A 23,024-nucleotide genomic window follows, 5' to 3' on the forward strand; every position below is an offset into this window, starting at 1 on the left:
TAATCCACACTCCAATACACAAAAATTAACATAATCCATACTCCAATACACAAAAATTAACATATTTCACACTACAATACACAAAAATTAACATAATCCACACTCCAATACACAAAACATTAACATAATCCACACTCCAATACACAGAAATTAACATAATCCATACTCCAATACACAGAAATTAACATAATCCACACTCCAATAAACAGAAATTAACATAATCCACACTCCAATACACAGAAATTAACATAATCCACACTCCAATACACAAAAATTAACATAATCCACACTCCAATACACAAAAATTAACATAATCCACACTCCAATACACAAAAATTAACATAATCCACACTCCAATACACAAAAATTAACATAATCCACACTCCTATCAACAGTAATTAACATAATACACACTCGAATACACGGAAATTAACATAATCCACACTCCAATACACAGAAATTAACATAATCCACACTGCAATACACAGAAATTAACAATCCACACTCCAATACACAGAAATTAACATACTCAAAACTCCAATACACAAAAACTAACATAATCAATACTCAAATACACAGAAATTAACATAATCTACACTGCAATACACAAAAATAAACATACTCAAAACTCCAATACACAAAAATTAACATAATCCACACTCCAATACACAAAAATTAACATTACTCCACACTCCAATACACAGAAATTAACATAAACTCCAATACACAGAAATTAACATAATCCACACTCCAACATAATCCAATTAACATAATCCACACTCCAATACACAAATCCACACATAATCCACACTCCAATACACAGCATAATCCAAATTAACATAATCCACACTCCAATACACAAAAATTAAAACTCCAATACACAGAAATTAACATAATCCACACTCCAATACACAGAAATTAAAAATAATCCAACTCCAATACACAGAAAATTAACATAATCCTGTTTTAACGAGAAAATTAACATAATCCACACTCCAATACACAAAAATTAACATAATCCACACTCTGACAATACACAAAAATTAACATGGTGCACACTCCAATACAGGAAATTTCATATATTCGTTGGTAACAATTCAGGAGCCCACAAAACTGTCAAAAGGTGTCCATATCATAAACAAATCCAACGCGGAATTACTAGACAATACTTCTTCTGACCTCGTGAAAAGATTTATATTTAGAAATAACAGAACAACGCCAAAATGGTATGTTCAAATTATGATCTGTTCTTTCAACGAATTTATTGTTGTCATAGAATGAAAGTATTGTTGTAAACGTTCTTATTTTAGTTCAAAGTTTTAGCGAGGTATCAGTTTTAAACTTTTCGGTGTAATGATGTGTTACTGCACATTTACGGTAAAATATATTGAACAGGAAACAAATAGGATCATATAACAGGAAAACACGAGCAGTGACGTCACAGACACGTGTTACATGCATATTGAATGAGTAAAAATGAGTCAGCTATCATGATGTTCATACTCACTCGTAAAAAGTCAGTTTGGATGTCATATACATGTATATTTGGGAATCAAAGTCAAGAAAGAATGATAAGAAAATAAACTGTTATTTCATTTCTGGATGTTAAGTATTATTTTTCTGAGAAAAAACAAGAAAGAAAATTCACGTATTGACATGATAAATATATACAATACTTACAAAAACCAACATGAGAATACTAAAATAATATAATCATAGTCCAAAGTGAAGTTCCACAAAACAAGTGGCTAAACAAAAGAAAGATTTACAAGTGGAATACAAAAAAGGAACCAACAGACAAACTAACGAGCATCAAACACGTCTAGTTTCACATCACACAACGGAACCAACAGACAAACTAACGAGCATCAAACACGTCCAGCTTCATTTCACACAACGGAACCAACAGACAACCTAACAAGCATCAAACACGTCCAGCGTCATATCACACAACGGAACCAACAGACAAACTAACGAGCATCAAACACGACTAGTTTCATATCAAACAACGGAACCAAAAGACAAACTAACGAGCTTCAAACATGTTCAGCTTCATATCACACAACGGAACAAACAGACAAACTAACGAGCATCAAACACGTCCAGTTTCATATCACACAACGGAACCAACAGACAAACTAACGAGCATCAAACACGTCCAGTTTCATATCACACAACGGAACCAACAGACAAACTAACGAACATCAAACACGTCCAGTTTCACATCACACAACGGAACCAACAGACAAACTAACGAGCATCAAACACGTCCAGCTTCATATCGTACAACGGAAACAACATACAAACTAACGAGCATCAAACATGTTCAGCTTCATATCACACAACGGAACAAACAGACAAACTAACGAGCATCAAACATGTCCAGCTTCATATCGTACAACGGAAACAACATACAAACTAACGAGCATCAAACATGTTCAGCTTCATATCACACAACGGAACCAACAGATAAACTAACGAGCATCAAACACGTCCAGCTTCATATCACACAACGGAACCAACAGACAAACTAACGAGCATCAAACACGACCAGTTTCATATCACACAATGGAACCAACAGACAAACTGACGAACTTCAAACACGACCAGCTTTATATCACACAACGGAAACAACAGACAAACTAACGAGCATCAAACACGACCAGTTTCATATCACACAATGGAACCAACAGACAAACTGACGAACTTCAAACACGACCAGCTTCATATCACACAACGGAACCAACAGACAAACTAACGAGCATCAAACATGTCCAGCTTCATATCACACAATGGAACCAACAGACAAACTAACGAACATCAAACATATCCAGCTTCATATCGTACAACGGAACCAACAGACAAACTAACGAGCATCAAACATGTCCAGTTTCACATCACACAACGGAACCAACAGACAAACTAACGAACATCAAACACGTCCAGTTTCACATCACACAACGGAACCAACAGACAAACTAACGAACATCAAACACGTCCAGTTTCACATCACACAACGGAACCAACAGACAAACTAACGAGCATCAAACATGTCCAGCTTCACATCACACAACGGAACCAACAAAATGAAGATTACTGAACACAGATAAAACGTCGGTACAGAATGAATTGGGTGATTTTAGAAAAGATTTAGTCGTTAGTTTTTATTTTGTCTACAAAAACAGTTATATTAATTTTACAATAGTTTTGAAAATTGATAGGTACATCTAACTTACCAACATAATCAAGATATTACAAATACAAAATTTTCACAAAATATGTAATATATCGTGTAAATCTATCGATAACACACTATAAACACACTGATGTGTAGGCAGTAAGTGTAAACACTATATCTACATTGTATCAGTTTACGTTTTGTGGTTTTCGCTGTATATGTTCTATATCATTTACAGTTGTACATAAACATTACACAGTGAATATTACACACTTTACAAAAAGTAACTCAAATATATCTTCATTACAACAGTGTTTAACATTTAACAATCTGAGGTCATGCATGTACACCGCCATGCTATTTACAATATAAAGATATGACGACGCTTATAGTGTGGCTATATATAGAACATGATGCACTGTGAATTTCCAGCAGAGGTTTAAGGAATTCCTACTTTCACTATCTATACCACAGTTTTACTTTACATAGTACATTTTACACATCATATAGTTGTTTCAAGAATACATTCAAAATTTGTAAATTCACCATGACCGTGGCTACATTATTGGTAACGGATGGCAAATCTTCAATGGACGACTCAATGGATGTGTGTAGCACTAAACTTGTATCTAACAATACAGGTCTTAGTGCTGTAAGAAGAATTTGCAGTCACAAAATATGCTGCATAATCTTATTAGTCCCTTTGATACTACAACTTTATCTTCTTGTGTGCACAATCAAGCAACTGGATAAAGCATCAGATTCTGATTCTAAAGCGTGTTTCAAATCAGCAAATTCTATATGGATGCCATACAAACACGACCGGAAACAAGATCACACGGATGTCACACGATTTTCCTGCTTCGCTTTTGACCACAGGTTATCCTATCTTATAGACTTTGTAAGTACCTTCGTCAAATGATTTAAAAATAATATTATGTCTATACAGAACATATTCTAATAGTACAATCTTACCATTACCAGGATATCAAAGATTTACTTAGCCGATGTTTAAGAAATAATATATACCAGATCTTTTTCAATATTATTTCATTATCTTTTGACAGCTGGTTGCAGCAAACAAGTCTACGAATTACATTCCTGATCAGACAGAGAGTGCAGATCGTGTGTGGCCAAAATACACACGACCTACGACCCAAATCTTACATTTCCGTGGACTCGAAGGTCGTTTTCTTATTCCTGTTTAGGGTTTATGGACAATTCTTATTCCTGTTTAGGGTTTATGGACAATTCTTATTCCTGTTTAGGGTTTATGGACAGTTCTTATTCCTGTTTAGGGTTTATGGACAATTCTTATTCCTGCTAATGAGGAAATATCATTTAAAACAATTATAATTAGATTATAAATTAATTAAATTAAATTAATTTGAACTAATGATTTGAAGTATTAGTCAATGTATCTGCAGTATTCGTCATGATTTCACTATATTATCTGAAACTCTTCTTTTTTAATTCTTTGAATTATATCACGTATTCAAGATGTAAATATATTTATTTCCTCTTACACCCTATGAATGTAAAAACGAAATAAAATCTTCAAATTCTTTTAATGTAGGCTCAAGAAGACAGTCTCAGGAATTCAGACAAAAGTTAAATGACAAAAATGGAGTCAGCGTTTTAGAGAATGGACATGTGGAGATCAATGAAGACGGTATCTATCATATTTATGGTATTGTAACCTTCGTCCGTACAGAAGGCAACGCAAAACCACTGAAGGACGAGTATCGCTTATACCGGAAACGTCAGGAAAATCGCACAGTCCTTCTATCTGAGATAGTCGGACAGATACAGTATGGACATATAGACTCCTACAAGACATTGGATCTATCTGGAAATTTCGAATTAATGAAGGGGGACATATTATTTCCTGTTATTAAGAATATCTCATCGGTGTATGCTTTTACAGCTGCTAACTACTGGGGAGTTTACCAAGTAATCAACCACAGGGATATCTTGTATGATAAACACTATAATCATCAATCACACTAACTGTGATTAGAATTAGTGAAACCAATAAGTTAGAAATACTTTGTATGTTCACAATGGTTACATTCTATTTCTAGCACCTTATGGATACCTAATGAAAATTTTGAGAGATATTAATGATATACAGAAACATCTGTTCGATGACTCAGATTTTCTGATGTTGTTTGAACAATAATAGCGTTATTTCAGTATTCAGACGTGAACCCACTCGGTTTCATATTTCTTACCAACGATACTTTACAATATTTGGAGCAAATATCACGATTAATATCGGAATATTGTACTTATATTACATGATATGTCATTTGTGAGTGTCCGTATCTGTCATCGACAGGATGCTCTAATCGACAAGAACATAAATAAAGTCATTAAAAGATTTGACCATTTAGATGTGTTAATGTCATGTTTAGGTGTTTTACTGAAACAGGTGTGAAGGAGAAGCAATTATTATCTCGCTCTTTGATGTATGATGGAGGTATCAGAACGTTTAATAAAATCTCTTTCAGCTAGTTTTAAACATTGAAAGTTCTGCTTTCGTTTCAATAATTGACTCTGATAATCAAAGCTGTTGCAACTATAGCCCAATCAAAATGTGAAAAATGTCACGATTCATATTTCATAAGTAAGTATTTTATTGTTATTTTGATTAATTTCTGGATATTTTTATATCCCGACCCGGAAATTAGGCACCGCCGGGTAGGTGGACTAAGACCACAATTAATTTCACTATATGTTTCATTGTAACATTAATATTCATAAGTCCCAAAGTTTCATCTGCAAATTTCCATTTCACCTAGACAAGATCAACATCTGAGAAGCAAAATGTAAAAGTTTCAACCCATCATTTTGGGCATTTTCTGGAGATATACCTCCATGTGTGTCACCAACGTCAATTATATACATCCGGGTCAGGGGTAAAGGTGAAAACAGGACTTTTTACACCGGATCCTGCAGCACAAAATACATGTTCAATATGAATGATTTACACACTGACAGTTAGATTATCATCTCTATAACACATCTACATCAAATTTATAGGCAAACATCCAATGCAAAGAGGCATATTACTTTTCCCCCTAATATACATACATTTTTAGGGACTTCATTCGTGGGGCCTTAACCCGTAAGTATTTAATTGTGGTCTTAGTCCACGTATTTGACACACAGCAACAGACCATTGAAGCGGTTAGACGTGTCAGATTTACGAGCCGAGAATCAGTCTTTACTCTTTGTATCTGTTCTTGTATCTATGACTTTATATTTCCTTATTTCGTCGTTTTTTAGTTACACTTAATAGTGTGCATGTATTGTTTAGGTAAGGTACAGGTGCGCGCTAATCATGCGTGACGTAATTACGTGCTCATTTTTTCCGGTACGGTTCAATTTCAAATACTGTTTGTACAGTTTGTCTACAGCTTATAGTACTGAATAACTTTCTCGTTTTATTCAGAATAATGTTAGTTGTTCTTTATGGAACTGAATTCTACCTGAGCTAATTTTATGTTAGAGTTATAGAATAAATGTCAATTCCGTATATAGAATATTCGAACAGACAAAGTGTTTTGCATATCATTCTACGTCATGAGAGACTATATTGGTTCCACGGTATAGTGAGGTTCTCGCCGGACTGCCTACCATAATGCATGCAACGCATGTAGGAATCGGAGATCTAGGGGCCTGAGCGGGACAGGGTTATATATCTTGATACTATGACGTCATAAACGTCATTACGTCACGTTGAAGTGTCGAGCTCTCACTACACGCGCGGGGTGAAGGACATAGGTAGCTATGACGACGACAACGACTACGCGATAGATGAACTTTTCTGTCTGTGTCTTTACTCGACAGCCGTGGATAATGAACTCTGGTAACAGTATTTTCTTTAACTTCACATTGTAAATATTCATTCGTGTGAGAGATTTCATCAGGAGGAGTGTAAATGTGTGTGTGGTCAAGAGACGGGGTATAGAAAATGTATATTGAGTATATTAGTGTAAATAAATTGTAAATAGCATACGTGATTTTCTCCCTTGTTTGTATAGGTATACGTCATACGTACATAACATGATGTCATCTGCTAAAACGAAAATAGATTGTTCATATATCTAATCCGGTTATCTACTCAATGTATACCTGGAATTCTAAATTTAGTTAATATTTACAGTGTAAGGTACTGGCTTGTAGATCGACCAGGAAGATTTACAGTTTTAAAATACATGTAGATCGACCAAGGTTTACATTATACACAGGATACCACTTCTACACAGGACAAGCAGTAAACACTATGTCGGGAAGGGGGCAATATACAGAGGTAAGAACCAATGGCAAAGACAAAGACAGTAGAGGATTATACTGTATTATTGGTGGCATCGTAGTGTCTGTCGTGTTGTTGGCTGGGGAGATATGGTGCCTGACCTACGTTATTTCGACCATCAACAACCTACGGAGCGAAGACATTTCGTACAGCCCACCTGAATACAATCGGTACCGAACACCGCACGCACTCATTTCATGCAACAAGTCTGAGCCTTGCTATATGGTTGAAGATGAAACATATGCAACACTTGTCAAAATTGTAAGTAACTTGTGATGATCATGATTATGAATAAGTTTAGTAGCCGCTTTCATTCTTAATTATAAGGAAATCCTAAATATACAACCCAAAAATATATTTGTCGAAATTCGATATCGTCTTAATTACAACTTGATAAAAAATATTAAAAACACATCGATATTCGTTATTTTCTTTCTTTTTCATATTGTTTAGCTTAGTGGTGTAAAAACACAAACGAAGATTAGACAGGAAAACAAAGTAACGCATAGCTATCTGGCCAGGAGCACCTGTGAGCAGTTCACCCTCTCAGAGTGTGCGGATGACTCTTTGAAGTGGGTGGGTAGTTTCTACGGAAACCGCGGAGTGTCAAGTGGAAACATTACCATTGATGTAAAGGCAACTTACGGATTATACAGTTTATTTACTTTCAAACACTTAGATGACAATGCAGAAAACATTACCGATGTCTTCCATCGGATACACGTAGAAAAGAGTACAACAGACTCAGCAGTGATGTTTGAAAGGAGAGTGGTTTTAAACCCCAATCAAGGCGCATTCCAGACAAGTTTATTTTTTGAATTTGTTTCCTTTGATATTGGTGATCATGTGTATCCGTCATTGTCGGATACTTCAAGTCTTTATAGCGTAAAAGAGGCTAACATGTGGGGTGTTTTTCGAGTTATGTAGTCAATATGGAAAAAGACGAACCGAGAGATGATGTAAGTATATTATGTTCGTCAACATAATTAGTTAATATAGATACATTTCGATGTACATTGTCCCTATGATCTGTAGATTTTTGTTACATTTTTGCCATTATTTCAAATTCATGTACAAAATAAAGATTTACACGATTGCATGTTTAACATAAAGGGAAACAAGAAAGATGTCCGGAATCAACAAATCAAGTCATATCACATTCCTAAAAAGAGAGCCGAGGCAATGACGTTGAAATATTCTGATATGCTGTTATCGGACAAGAAATATACCTACAATGATGATGACCTTCATAATACTTTCCATAGTATTTTATTGTTGGATTTGAATCACTGTTACAGGTATATTCGATATTTATCATTCTGCTCACAGTGGGTATGGTGTGGGTAACCAATTAAGATAATAACATATTTTAATAACATCATTTCTACCATATTCGGTATTCACAATATCGGTAACACAATATAAGATGATCTTCTTATCGAATTGAAATCCTTGCTGTACATTGTAAATAGAATGCAATCATATATGGTGCACTAATAAAGGATTGGGAACAAGTATGCCAGTTGTGAAATGGATTTGTAATTCTTTGATGATAATTGATCACTGTTCATAATTTGTATCATTTATCAATACAGTGTACCAAGTAAATTGATATGTTTTATTCCAATGTTCCCGATCTTGATATTGAAAATTTCCAATGTTTGGCTAAATTGTAAGTAACATCATGTGTAATTGCCTGGTGTGTATATCGCTGATCACATCCAGAATAGTTCAAAAACCTTTGTGATAAAAGCACCACTGACGAGGCATAGGTTGCCGAAATATGATAAATCTAGTCCATTTTGTGTCTTTTAAGAGTAAATCGAAATCATCCTTATTTTAAATCATAAAGTTATATTGTCTGTATTGTTGAGAAATAAAGTTTTCATGTTTTCAGATCGTGTATATTGCACAAGTAATGAGCATGCTTTCCTGTATCCTTTTAGAATATGAAACTGGTTTGTCTGTTGGAGATAAGATAGATAATTTAATTTTATTGATATTCTACCAAAATGCAAAACAGTTTTTTGTTTTCGATGACAGATGTTGGTTGTAATATACTTTGTTGTATGTTGTACAACTTATATCTACACAAGACAGATGTTGGTTGTAGTATACTTTGTTGTATGTTGTACAATTTTATCTACACAAGACAGATGTTGATTGTAATATACTTTGTTGTATGTTGTACAATTTTATCTACACAAGACAGATGTTGATTGTAATATACTTTGTTGTATGTTGTACAGATGTTGAAATGATACAATATATTTGTTTTATAGAGCGGGCTTTGGGATGTATAGTTGGCACAGCTGATACTAAATGAAAGATTTTTTAATTCCTATACAAACAATACATAAAGGATATTTTTATACAAGTATCGAGACAAAAATTGTACAGTTCTCTTTATTGGAATACATCTCATTCAAATATAAGGCCATGGAGCATGAAATGCAGTTAATGTTATGTTTTTACTGTTTTATTTTCAACATATCCATGTAAATTAATCATTCCTAATAATACTGATAAACTAGCTTCATCGGCAACAAATGAAAAATATCACGTGACTCATGAGCGCATTCGAATGGTCATTTCTTTAATTATTATCCTATAAACATAGATGATTTTATTCATGATTTCATAAATTTTTCATAATAATTTCATCTAAAAGTACTTTAGAATATGTTATATATACAGTCACTTGTCATGATAATAATGAAAATAATAATATTAATAATATTAGTCACTCGTTTCTTTGTACTATCCAGACATAGGACGATTACGCAATATGCTTCTCTAAATGGGTAACCTAATCATGATTTAAAAACTCCAATTAGACCTGGACAAATGCCAATGATAAAGAATTAAAAAACTGTGGAAGTTTTCATGTCTGAGAAATTTATTAATAAGTCAACGATTTCTGAAAATTGCGTTGTTAACAAAGCACAAGCTTCAGATTACCTTCTTTTAACCACTGATCACGTGGTTGCACATGCTCTTACTAAGACACATATTGGATATGGTTTTGGTTCTCATTACGGGGAATTTACACGACATATTATTGATTTAAAGATATGTTTAATTGTGTTTATGCATTTTATGGTAATTTTATCGCCAGTTCAACACAAAATTATTGAATTGGAGTTTTGCGTATGGCTATGTTTATATGTTGATGCTTTCGTTTTTAACTATAGTGGTTTTATTTGGTCTTTGATATATTATTGCAGCACAATTATTATGTGATTCAATGAAATAAAAGACATCTGTGAAAAATGTCATTCATTATGGCCTTCTGTTTTAACACGAACCCAGGATATATAACAGCGCGCGTCCTACTTACTACTTCTTTCGTTTTACAATTACAATACACTACATACTTAAGTCATGAATACTTGATAAATATAGTTTTAAAGATAAAGTACAAATCTTTGAACTGAGTTCTGCGCTACAAGTTTTACAAGAAAATGGAAAAGAATTACGATTCAAAGGCGAAAGTTCCACTAATGCAAAGTAACAGTATTAGAAAAAATCACGAAGTTGATTTTACAAAGAAATCAACAAGACCAATGTTTAACAAGCTTATGATTGGCACAGTGTTGTTATTGTGTCTGCTAATAGTCGAGGTGTGGTGTATCACCAACACAGTGAAAAATATTGATACGTTACGTCATGAAGATGGAAACAAGTCAGAGAAAACATATGGCTCTCACAAAGCTGGATCATCAGTGATCTTGGAAAGCTGTGACAGAACATTGCCTTGTCATGTGATGACGCAGGACAGTTATGTCACATTGCTGAAACTGGTAAGTACATGTATGAAAGTTCATACCTCTCAGCCATATTTTCTAATTTTAAGTCATTTATCTTTAAAAAGCGTTTGGTTGGTCTTAGCCACCTCTGTAAGGAATATGTTTCATATTGAAATTGCACTCACTTTAAGTCTGTTACTGACGTAACGTATTTATTATTGCAAACATTTAACTGATGCAAGAAAGGGTAGCTAGTGACATATACATACACACCAGGCAAAATTCGCTTATCCTTCCGGAACACCAGATCTGTTGTCTGTATCATTTGTCAATCGTTTCAGTGCATTTTCCGTCTTTTCGTTTCTTTAATTTTCAAATCTCAATGCTACTTAATTTTGTTAACTTATTTGATAGTCCCATTTTCCTGTTGAGGTTTCACCATATAGAGAGATATACAAACTTGGTAATAATTAGGTGTCACAATGCACAGCGAAATAGAATTCGGTCATGTCTACGAGTAAATATTACTGTTCTTTACATTTGTGTCTTATTTACAGTGTTTTGTACCAGTTGTAAGTTTAATTTTTTATCATTATGAGCTGCATATTCCACGAGATATAGTTTAAATATCTGTTTTTATACAGATGTACGCTATAAAGTGGCAGTTTACAAGCACCAAAAGAAAGAGTAAAAACCCAATGAAAAGTCTGATACACTCTAACTGTTATCATTTCATCGTATCGGACTATACAGAGGGTTCGTTGAGATGGATGAACAATTACTACGGTTCTCAACTCGAAGGTAACGGATCGGTTACAATAACGGAGAATGGAATGTACGGATTGTACAACACTATGACCTTTGCAATTCTTAATCAACAGAACTTTGACAAGGCTGAAATCTTTCATAGAATACTTCTGGAATCTCCAGCTGGTAATCGGAGCCTGGTCCTGTTTGAGAGGAATATCGTCCTGTTCCTTCGCAGTCAATCCTTTGTCACCAGCAGCTTCTTCGGCTTCAAGTACTTACACGCAGAAGATTGTATTTATCCAACAATATCAAACAAACATTTTCTTTACGGGTCCCCAATGGCAAACATCTGGGGTGTTTTCCGGGTCAGGGAGGGCTCCAGGTTCTAAATGAAGTTGATCTTTTTCAACACATGAACAACATCAAATTGACTGTAAACACCAGGACCAAGACAGTATGAATTTTTGTGAATTTGTAATTTTGATGGCAAATTCGCTAGTTGTAATATACTCATGTCGAATTCGAAATCTTAACCCAATGCTTTTTCAATTCATCACAGTATCGGTAACTAACTGAAAACAATTACATATCAGTTAACCGCTTGAATAAAATTTATTACTTATGAAACATTAAGTGAATGTGAATAATAAACAGACATATATGTTAATGCATAGGGTAGCGAGAAGACGGCTGATGTATCTACACGAACGTCTTAATGATGACTTTTTATGGACAATCTCGTAAGGTTGCTCCTGTGTTGACGCCATTCAGGACAACAGACCTGCTGTATCCAAACAACTTCTCTTTAGTTGATATTTGATTTGCTAATTGGCTTATCGTCCCTTTACGTCACAGCCAGGGTCATTTAAGGACCCGGAGAAAAACCATTGACTTGCGGCCAGTACTGCCCCTCGTATGTCTCGAACCCACCACCCAGAGGTGAAGGGCAACCGATAAGACGGTTAGACGTGAAGGGCAAGTGATAAAGACAGACGTGTTAACCACTCGGCCATCTCGACTATACCAAAACTTCAGTGAGAGCTTTGAAATAACCATGCAAATACTAAAACTCCAGTAAGAGCTTTGAAATAGTCATGCAAATACTAAAACTCCAGTAAGAGCTTTGAAATAGTCATGCAAATACTAAAACTCCAGTAAGAGCTTTGAAATAGTCATGCAAATACTAAAACTCCAGTAAGAGCTTTGAAATAGCCATGTCAACATTATATATTCCATTAATCAAATTGTGCTGTAATTTAAGTTTAAGGGTATAAATACATTATAAATACATATTTTATCACCATTTTCTATGTATCTGACCCAATGATTTTCAAAAATATATGGTACAATGCACATGACCGATACAGTCATAGTGACGACAAACTCCCTCATTAAAATTTCACCTGATATCTTTATGTGTAGGTTTGTGGAACATTATTTCCGTGTTGTAAGGTTTGAAATAAAATCGTGTATCTGTGTCAGCCCATGAATTAAATGTTCCTTGTCTGGAGTTTTCTATAAATATTACGCAGTCTTCTTATTGGGTATGCTTTAAAATACTCTAGCAGGAAGCTTTAGTTAACCGAAATATATACGTTTCAAATAAAAAAAAATAGCTGGCAGTCATTATTTTTAAAAGCTGATATAATATTACACGAACACATAACCCATGAGTCGTATAGATATACTTGTGATGCCGTCATTAGGTTGGTATTCTTGGCAATATCTCATAAGGTCTATACAAAGAGCCAATTTAGAGCATTACAAATACGTGACCCATTTGTCGTATAGATATACTTGTGATACCGTCATTAGGTTGGTATTCTTGGCAATATCTCATAAGGTCTATACAAAGAGACCGTTCATTATTGTCTTTATTTCCTCCAAAGATGAAGAGTATTACATACAAATTACAAAATAAATCAACTTGAAAAGCATACAATTAAGGTGGAAATTAATGTAGATTTTACAAATTATGATTATACATACAATATGTTAGTTTTATGTAATTTATACTCCGTGAAGAATTATCTTGCAAGTTATAATGTTATGAAATAATTAAATACTAAGTATATATGTCACAATAATAGGTTTTAAGTGTATATAATATAGAAGGCCTCCAGTCGCACCATACATAGCCATATAGTTCAAGCATCCTTTTTATAGAACATGCTGACTTCAGTCTAAATTGTTCAAAATCATGTTTGACTAACTGATAGGCCAGAGGACCTCCTAGTAAAATGTGAAGCAATATATAATCTGGCAACGATTGTAAGTATGAAATAAATTCAATACTCGAAATAGACACAATTGCGCACCATAAATCGTCACGTACAATTTCCGTTAATGAACAATGTAGAATTGCATGATTCACAATATCTGTATAAAAGTATCCACAAAAATGACACAAAAATTGTGTATTTGAGTTTCGTATGGAAACAATAAGTTTGATTACGTAACGGATATTATCGAGAGAACTAGGGTGATTCAGAGCTAGTTTCCACAAACAGTGTGGTTTTAAACAATCGTGAAGACAAAAGGAAGCTCCAAAAATCATATTTTTAAAGTAATAAAAGGTTATTTGATCGTTATGCTTCAATGGTCAACGCATGTTTTCTTCGAGATTCGAACCTAGGCCACGCATACTGAGAGGAAATTCGGAATGGGTAGCATTCTATGCACTATATCAGTGAACAGATGTGTCTGCCACGAACATGCCCAAAGCGCCAATAAATGTATGAGGTATTAGCATGTAAACATCTCAGAATAATTGACAAGACAGTATATTAATACGATTTATACTTTTTGGAAGCGTTTTCAGTAATTGTAAGATATTTGAATTTGTTATTTTTCATCGAGAAATGAAAAGAAAAAATGGACGAATCAGAAAACTGAATTTTCCTATAAAAATGCAAAATGAATTATATAAACGCGGGCTGATTGATTACTTGTGAACCCTATATTTAACTGTTGGACCTTTTGGCGGACACATTGCATTATTTTTCAACGTAATTCCCTTAAGTGTCTATACGCTTTTGCCAGCGATGTTAAATGGTCTAAATGACATTTTTAAAGAAGTCCTTTTCTTGACCGTTAAGAAAGTCCTCCGCTGCATGTATGACGTCATCATCTGACCGAAACTGGGTACCGGAATGACAATGACCTTTTTTCAGTTTGAAAATAGATGAAAGACTGATGGAGTAAGATCAGGCGGATGCTAAATCAAATCAAGGCCACAATCGTTTATATCAGTCATGGCTATGGCATACTTGTAAACAGTGGCATTGTCCTTTTGGAACAACACATTTCAACTGGGTTTTCCACAGCGCTTGAGCTTAACATTTCCCCTAATTTTGCCTAAGAAGAGATGCACAATATGTGCCATTGATTGTTTGTCCCTTTTGCAGATAACCATCCATCAGAATACCATCAGCATCCCAGAAACCCGAAGTCATAACCTTTCCAACTGATGGAACAGTCTAAGCCTTCTTCGGCGGGAGTAATCCAAGATGTTTCCATTGTTTAGACTGTTGTTTGGCCTCTGGGGTGGAATTACGGACCTACGCTTCATTTATAGTTAAAGCCTCTGCAGAAAGTTAGCATGATTCTGCCTCTTAAGGGTCCAGGTTAGCACGCGACAAAGTCCGCTTTGTGTACTTCTGATCAGCTGTCAGAAGTATTGGTACCCAACGGGTCGAGAGCTTTCTCATTTCAAGATCTTCCGTACGAATGAAATGTTCTCTTTTCTCTGAAATCACACCTGTGACTGGCTATATATCTCTCTATAACTCGCCTGTCAGCAATAACAATACCATTGACTTAATCGAACATTTCTGGACTTGAAAAAGTGACAGGCCTTCCAGGACGGGCGTCATCCCCAAGGCTCTCACCGCCACGCTTAAATGCCAACAATTACATTTTCACTGTAGCACTGTAGTGTTGCTACCATATCAGTACATATATCCTTAGGTGCTTGACCTTTCTCATGCAAATATTGAATCATTGTTCTTTCAGCGATTTGTCTATAACACAAAAGTAACTTTTCTTGTTGCTACCTCATCGACATAAACTGAAAAATGACACCAGTCAGAGTCAGAGCCTTAACTAGCCAGGGAATAGTACAGCTGAAAAAGGACATACCTGCCTTACTTCTTCAATACAAGGCTCAAAGCTTATCAATCAGCCCTCATATATATGTCTAATTATATGCCGAAATCTCAAAATGTCCTCATTATCCGTCTTCGTTAACAATTTATGTTTATGTATTCAACTAAGATTATCGAGACATCTACATTTAAACCGCCGCTCTCGATTTAGATTTATAACTTTGTATTTATTATATGTTCTATGTATGTGATGTATGCAATATTTGTGTCTTGATATAGGGGCAGATTGTCTCGAATATTTGACAAATAACTCGTCTGACTGTCGTTATTACTTCATTGATCATATATCTATTCCAGTAATATGCATCCAACGAACAGTTGTTTGTTAGGATCCAGTACCAATATTGGACCATACCGCCGATATTACTTACTAGATTCTATATATATATAGAACCTAGTAAGATATATAATAGAGTATTGAGTAAAAATGAATAACTTCCAAATTTCCATTTAGTATATCAAATATCGTGAAACATCAGCACAAAAATTCAAAACGTTGAGAAAAAACCCGTCAAAATCCATTGATACTTAAAAACATATATAAACTGTTATAGTGTATTGAACATTGTTTTTTTTTTTTATAAAATCCATTCAAACTCCCCCCTGAAATCGGTTATTTTCAAAATATGATTTTTTTTTATAAAATTTTAAAAAAAAAGCCTGAATTTCCTTTTATCATAAATTGTTTCGTGATGAGTCAGATATATAAATACTTTAACAACATGTATTTATCACCATTTTAGAAAACCCAAACCTTCCTGGTAAACCCTATCCAAAGCGAAAGTACATACAGTTTTGTAGTATAGAGAGAAATGGCGACGGAGAATGAATACACCGATATGGATGTCACCCGGGTCAATACCTGTGACAAGGTATGGAAGAAGTCGTTTTTCATCACGTTAATATTGAATGGTCTGGCCCTGACAAGTCTACTGGCTCTTCATCTCTACAACCAATTCAAACCCGTTGCTGATCCCGATAGCCTTGAACTGTCTCAGGACCTGTGTGTTCCCTGTCAGGAGGAAACCGCATTGTCGGACTACAAAGTACAGACACAGACCGGGAAGTATCTGTGTTGTTACAACAACACCGACATACTACGGGCTGTGAATATTGTAAGTAATCGTAATGATGTATTTAGGCTACCTATATCAGGTGTAACATGGCTTGTTCACTACATGTAACCCGTAAATGCTAGTATATCTCTCCCTTTAGAGCCCGAGTATTCAGTAAGATAAATGACCCAGTTGTCTGGCGGATCATTGAAACTGTAAGCCTTTCAGTAAACAATTACCTTCTTGTTTTACTAGTAATTGTACGTCTGTATGATTTCAAGTTTACGACCTCGTTTTAGTATATATATATATGCAAATCAAATATACAAATTTTGCAGTACACATATTTTGCATTTTGAAACATTCCTCTTGACCTATATAATATACATTGTCGGTGACCAACAATCGTTTCGTTATCGCTTAACGTTTGCCACAAGTGTATGCGTGAATGCATTGAAGTTGAAACCGAAACCAGGAACAAATACTATGAAATCCATTTATGTTTTTTCTACAAATTCAGATCATCATTACGGGGAACAAAATAACTGTATCACAGCGACAATTGTTAAAATTTCATAAAACATACAGTGAGGATTTACAAAGCTATCAATAACCTGGTGACTCAGCGATATATCAGTTTTATTTACATATTCGTGGAAATTGTTAAAGTGTTAAGTTTCCTCCCTTAGGTCCGGGTTAATTATTCAAATTGTAAGAGGTGACAAATGTGAAGCCTCTGTCGGAATTGTAGATCTACTATGTGTCTTGTAATTACACAATATACAAAAGAACAATAGAAAAAAGGACAATGGGATGTGTTGTTGTTTTTTTTTTTTTTACTTTCGTTTTGTTTTATTTTTAGTAACATGTCATTTTATTGTTATGAAGAGTATATATATATTGGCAATCTATTATCATTTTTTTCCGTCTTTATAACTTTTTAAAATGATATTTGGCAGTCGGAGATATTAAAATGTAGTCCTCACATTTAAGAATTTTATGACAACTATATAACATATAAAACTTGCTTACTTCATTATTAAGCAAAATGACTTCTCGTATAATATGTTTAAATCTTTTCGGAAAACTTTATATTTCCCGTGTGCTTCATTGTTTGTCGATGTTTTTGAAGCTTAAACAGGCTAATACAAGATAACAATTGGCATTTAAATGTGGCGCTTATTATCGATAATCTGATATTTCCCGGTGTTGCACAGACATGTTTTTCTTGTAGTCAGTGACACGTACAGGCACCTTCTGTAATGGAGGCTTGTCAAATGACAAAACGATAAACCAACACCATAACAGCACGGACCTGTAACACACAAACAAAGTATCTCCCACAGGTATACAGACATTCTACAGGTAACCCGTAATTTAGAAACTGACTTTAATCCCTTAAAATAAAATACCAGATAATTGGTATTGGCAAACTGGGAACACAACACATGAAGTACATATTTAAGAAAACACTGCAAGCTCCACTTTAATATTTTCACTTCATACATTATTTATTATTCATACATGTAACGCGAAGTAGTTTGATATTTACAAACAGCCCGTATAGAACTCAGTTTAATGAAAAAGACCTGTAGGAATTTAACGATTCTACATAAAAAGGGGCGTTCAGAGAACGGTTTTACCATTTGTTTTGAAATTCGTTTCGTAAATAATAATATAAATTACGGTGATGCCACATGTGCATATTAAACAGGTGACACCATCATCTGCTTGTGTAAATTGTAGGTTTCAAAAGAAAAGACTTTCGATTCTATTAATTAGGGTTATCAACGCGTCCCTGATGTAGAAAAGATACAATCTCAAGCATTCACTTAATATCAGCATTACCACTGCGCCACCCGACCAGCAATCGGGAATTTGCTTTCTTACGCTATATCCATGTCTACATACAAATCAAACGTCCTATGTTTCAGATGCTGAAAGAAGAGAGACGATTCAGATTTGAATTTTCTGGTAAGTAAATACTAATCAAATTAACGTGCATTTGAAATTGATTGGGGTGATTAATTAGTGTCACTAAATATTAGTAATTAGACTCTTTTTTCCATTTCCCCATGCATAGTTTCACAGAATTACGTAAACACTGCTTCGTCATATCTATTTTATACTACTGTATAAGCTTATGTCATTCCCGTAAACAACCAGCTGGTATGTACTTTAGGTAACGTGTAAATATACACTGCACTGTGGGCTATTATCATACTGCAAATAGATATACACATTACGCTTGAATACGGAAGCCCGTCCCCTCTGTTTGTCTGTTTCTCACTCTCTGTCTGTCTGTCTGTCTCTCTGTCTCTCTCTCTGTGTGTTTAAAATAAGTTATATAGACCAGCAAAACGGTTCAAGTTATATCAGATATTATAACACGGTACTGCAGTATCAATACTATGTAATAGTCAGGGCTGTATGCTAGTACTTTAATTATTCGTATTACAAATTACTGTACTATGTTATGTTATACATTTAGTAAAACACACACACATACGCAAAAAGGACTCCGTGGTAACAGAAAAAGGGGGAAACACTTTTCTGAGACATTTGTTTCTGATTTTGAAATTCAAGTTCTTATCGAAAAGCCGGAAGAGAGATTCACAATCATATTAAAAAATTAAAAACATCGAATTCAGCATTGGCGTTTTAACTTCTGAAGTTGTGGATTCAACCTTGTAACAACTGTTTCATAGATAATCATTACATAGATATTTATGACTAAAAATTAGAAATCCAATACAAAATAGAAATTAACGATAAGAATTGTACGAAATTCACACCAGAGAATGGCGACTATCTTTATTATACAGTACAGTGTTAATACAGCAGTACAGCATACCTTTAATACTGGAGTAACGTCCTTCTAGTACTCGTCAAAAGAACCAATTTTTTATGTTAAATACATTTCTGATATGCTATAGCAAGTAAGAAATAAAAGTAAGTAAAATATCTCATTTACAGATGTAAAGCAGTACACGCCACGTCACGATACAGTTGTGAACGCCAAGGAACTGAAGTGGTGGAAAGAACGTCGCTCAGCGGCACATCTACATCTGGATATCGGGGGTATCACAGGTACATGGTACAGAATGTAGTGTATTATACATAAATACTAGATATCGGGGGTATCTCAGGTACATGGTACAGAATGTAGTATATTATACATAAATACTAGATATCGGAGGGGGTATCACAGGTACATGGTACAGAATGTAGTGTATTATACATAAATACTAGACATCGTGGGTATCACAGGTACATGGTACAGAATGTAGTGTATTATACATAAATACTAGATATCGGGGGTATCACAGGTACATGGTACAGAATGTAGTGTATTATACATAAATACTAGATATCGGAGGGGGGAGGGGGTATCACAGGTACATGGTACAGAATGTAGTATATTATACATAAATACTAGATATCGGAGGAGGGAGGGGGTATCACAGGTACATGGTAAAAATGTAGTATATTATACATAAACACTAGATATCGGATGGGGGAGGGGGTATCACAGGTACATGATACAGAAAGTAGTATATTATACATAAATACTAGATATCGGATGGGGGAGGGGGTATCACAGGTACATGATACAGAAAGTAGTATATTATACATAAACACTAGATATCGGAGGGGGTATCACAGGTACATGGTACAGAATGTAGTATATTATACATAAACACTAGATATCGGAGGGGGGAGGGGGTATCACAGGTACATGGTACATATTGAAGTATATTATACATAAATACGTGTAAGAAATGTTGTCTATGTTTGATTAGCGTTTGTGTTAGAATTGTGTGCCCTGCTCAAAATCGCTCGTTGTTAAATTTTCTTTCATGTGAGACTTAAGTCATTAAAAAATAAATATCCTTTGCTAAATGTGTACTGAATATTGAAAGATAAGTAAAATGAGTGTAGAACAACATCTGTTCTAAATTATCTTTCACGCACATTATTTACACAACACCAATCACTGATGGTAGTTATGTATTTGTTTTAGAAACTGACCTGACGACGGTAAGATGGAGATCCAATTCCAGTTTCGTGACGTCATTTGTATCTGACGGAGTAGAAGTGGTAGATAAGAGAATGATACAGGTGTCGGAAAGGGGAATGTACTTCATTTACTCCACAATATCTGTGGAATTCAGCAAAATGAGTCAGAACCAGCCCAATAAACATCAAGGATTTTATCATACTATACAGAAAGGAAATAAGAACCTGAAAAACACAGGCCCCAGCATCCAAATGATACGAAAGTATGGCGGCAACCCGGCTGACGAGACAGACAGACTTTACACCAGTTTCTTGTGTGGTGCCCTCTTTCTACAAAAAGGAGACCAGCTAACCTCGGAACTTGATGAACCCCCTCTCATATATAAGTTTCCTTACGCAAACTATTTTGGAATCTTCAAACTGTGATATTAACTATGTTTTGATAGTGTCAAAGAAATAACATTTTCTTGGAAGTTTTACTTCCACTTGAGGTTCAATATATATATATTGAAATGGAAGTCCCTAAAGACATCAGATCCGTCATTTTACTTGTGTCTTGTTACAACTTATCAAGACATTAAAATGGCACCTGTATTGATCGAAGTGTGCAGGAAACGTGCATGCCGGCACATGTATTGATCGAAGTGTGCAGGAAACGTGCATGCCAGCACATGTATTGATCGAAGTGTGCAGGAAACGTGCATTCCGGCACATGTATTGATCGAAGTGTGCAGGAAACGTGCATGCCGGCACATGTATTGATCGAAGTGTGCAGGAAACGTGCATGCCGGCACATGTATTGATCGAAGTGTGCAGGAAACGTGCATGCCGGCACATGTATTGATCGAAGTGTGCAGGAAACGTGCCAGTAAAAGTATTGAACTGACGCATTTCTTTCTTATTTCCATTTATTATATTTTCATGCATCACGTGAAACTATTGCCGTATAAATGATTTTATATTCTCAGTTACCAATTTGACGCCAAAGATTTGAAATCGGACGTAACCGTAGGGTGTCACGTGATGCATGAAAATCAAAATGGAAATGAATGTGATCTTCTTTTTTTGTTAGAAAATGTAAAAATCAATCAAGAAGCATAGTCCAATATACAGCTCGACTTTGTCAAACTTTTGACATCCATTAATAACAGAAATAACGACTGAATACGATTGTTTTCATTTTCAGATATCCCAATTATATGACGCTTGTGGTACATCTGGATACCAAAATGTCCATCTGGCACTTCAACCAGGCATTTCGATTGAGAGATTATCCAAGAAAAATAGCACAAAATTCCAAAGTGATACGATGTTAGCTAGCACGTATAAGCAATTGTTACAGTATTCATTTGTTGTGGTCAAGGAATAAATAATGATACATGATTTAAAATCGTTTGTGTTCTGTTTGACTCCGATTAATCCCATGTCACATATCATCATCTTGGTTTTTTAAAAGAAATACACATAAAATCTCCTAAAAATTGTTAAAGTGTTCGTGTGAAAGATATGGGAATCGGGCTTTACAGAGATTCATATAAATTGATAAAATTAATGAAAATCAAAGTACTGAAAGTACTGAGAGGCTAAACGTATTGAAAAATGTTCACAAATAACCGCTAAGCTATATTACTTTCCCCATGCTCCTACACTTTGGAATGCAAAAATTACTAACATAAGAGAACCAGAGGCTATTTTCCTTAATTTTAAGCGATTTTATATCTTCTTTAATTCTTATTTCAAATTTGACGACAATAATGTGAACAAATCAAAATAGGTAAAAAAATA

At 34.7% G+C, this 23,024-nt stretch overlaps 4 protein-coding genes across 4 annotated transcripts; all 4 read left to right on the forward strand.

Moving 5' to 3' along the window:
• The first annotated feature begins 3,700 nt into the window (after positions 1-3,700).
• LOC132564023 (uncharacterized) lies at positions 3,701-5,559 on the forward strand. The gene is made up of 3 exons (XM_060228776.1): positions 3,701-4,079; positions 4,246-4,363; positions 4,755-5,559. The coding sequence occupies exons 1-3, from the start codon at positions 3,726-3,728 to the stop codon at positions 5,186-5,188; spliced, it is 906 nt and encodes a 301-aa protein (XP_060084759.1). The 5' UTR covers positions 3,701-3,725; the 3' UTR covers positions 5,189-5,559.
• Positions 5,560-7,469: 1,910 nt separating this feature from the next.
• Positions 7,470-8,426, forward strand: LOC132564020 (uncharacterized). The gene is made up of 2 exons (XM_060228772.1): positions 7,470-7,760; positions 7,953-8,426. The coding sequence occupies exons 1-2, from the start codon at positions 7,470-7,472 to the stop codon at positions 8,424-8,426; spliced, it is 765 nt and encodes a 254-aa protein (XP_060084755.1).
• Positions 8,427-10,963: 2,537 nt separating this feature from the next.
• Positions 10,964-12,387, forward strand: LOC132564021 (uncharacterized). Its single transcript, XM_060228774.1, has 2 exons — positions 10,964-11,302; positions 11,893-12,387. The coding sequence occupies exons 1-2, from the start codon at positions 10,964-10,966 to the stop codon at positions 12,385-12,387; spliced, it is 834 nt and encodes a 277-aa protein (XP_060084757.1).
• Positions 12,388-16,976: 4,589 nt separating this feature from the next.
• On the forward strand, positions 16,977-21,943 carry LOC132564022 (uncharacterized). Its single transcript, XM_060228775.1, has 4 exons — positions 16,977-17,279; positions 19,154-19,193; positions 20,196-20,309; positions 21,244-21,943. Exons 1-4 carry the CDS (start codon positions 16,977-16,979, stop codon positions 21,663-21,665), a joined length of 879 nt encoding a protein of 292 aa, XP_060084758.1. The 3' UTR covers positions 21,666-21,943.
• Positions 21,944-23,024: the final 1,081 nt, after the last annotated feature.

The sequence above is a fragment of the Ylistrum balloti genome, unplaced genomic scaffold, assembly GCF_031769215.1.
Source record: "Ylistrum balloti isolate Yb309-2 unplaced genomic scaffold, AGI_CSIRO_Ybal_v1 Utg371982, whole genome shotgun sequence".
NCBI classification, from domain to species: Eukaryota; Metazoa; Mollusca; class Bivalvia; order Pectinida; family Pectinidae; genus Ylistrum; species Ylistrum balloti.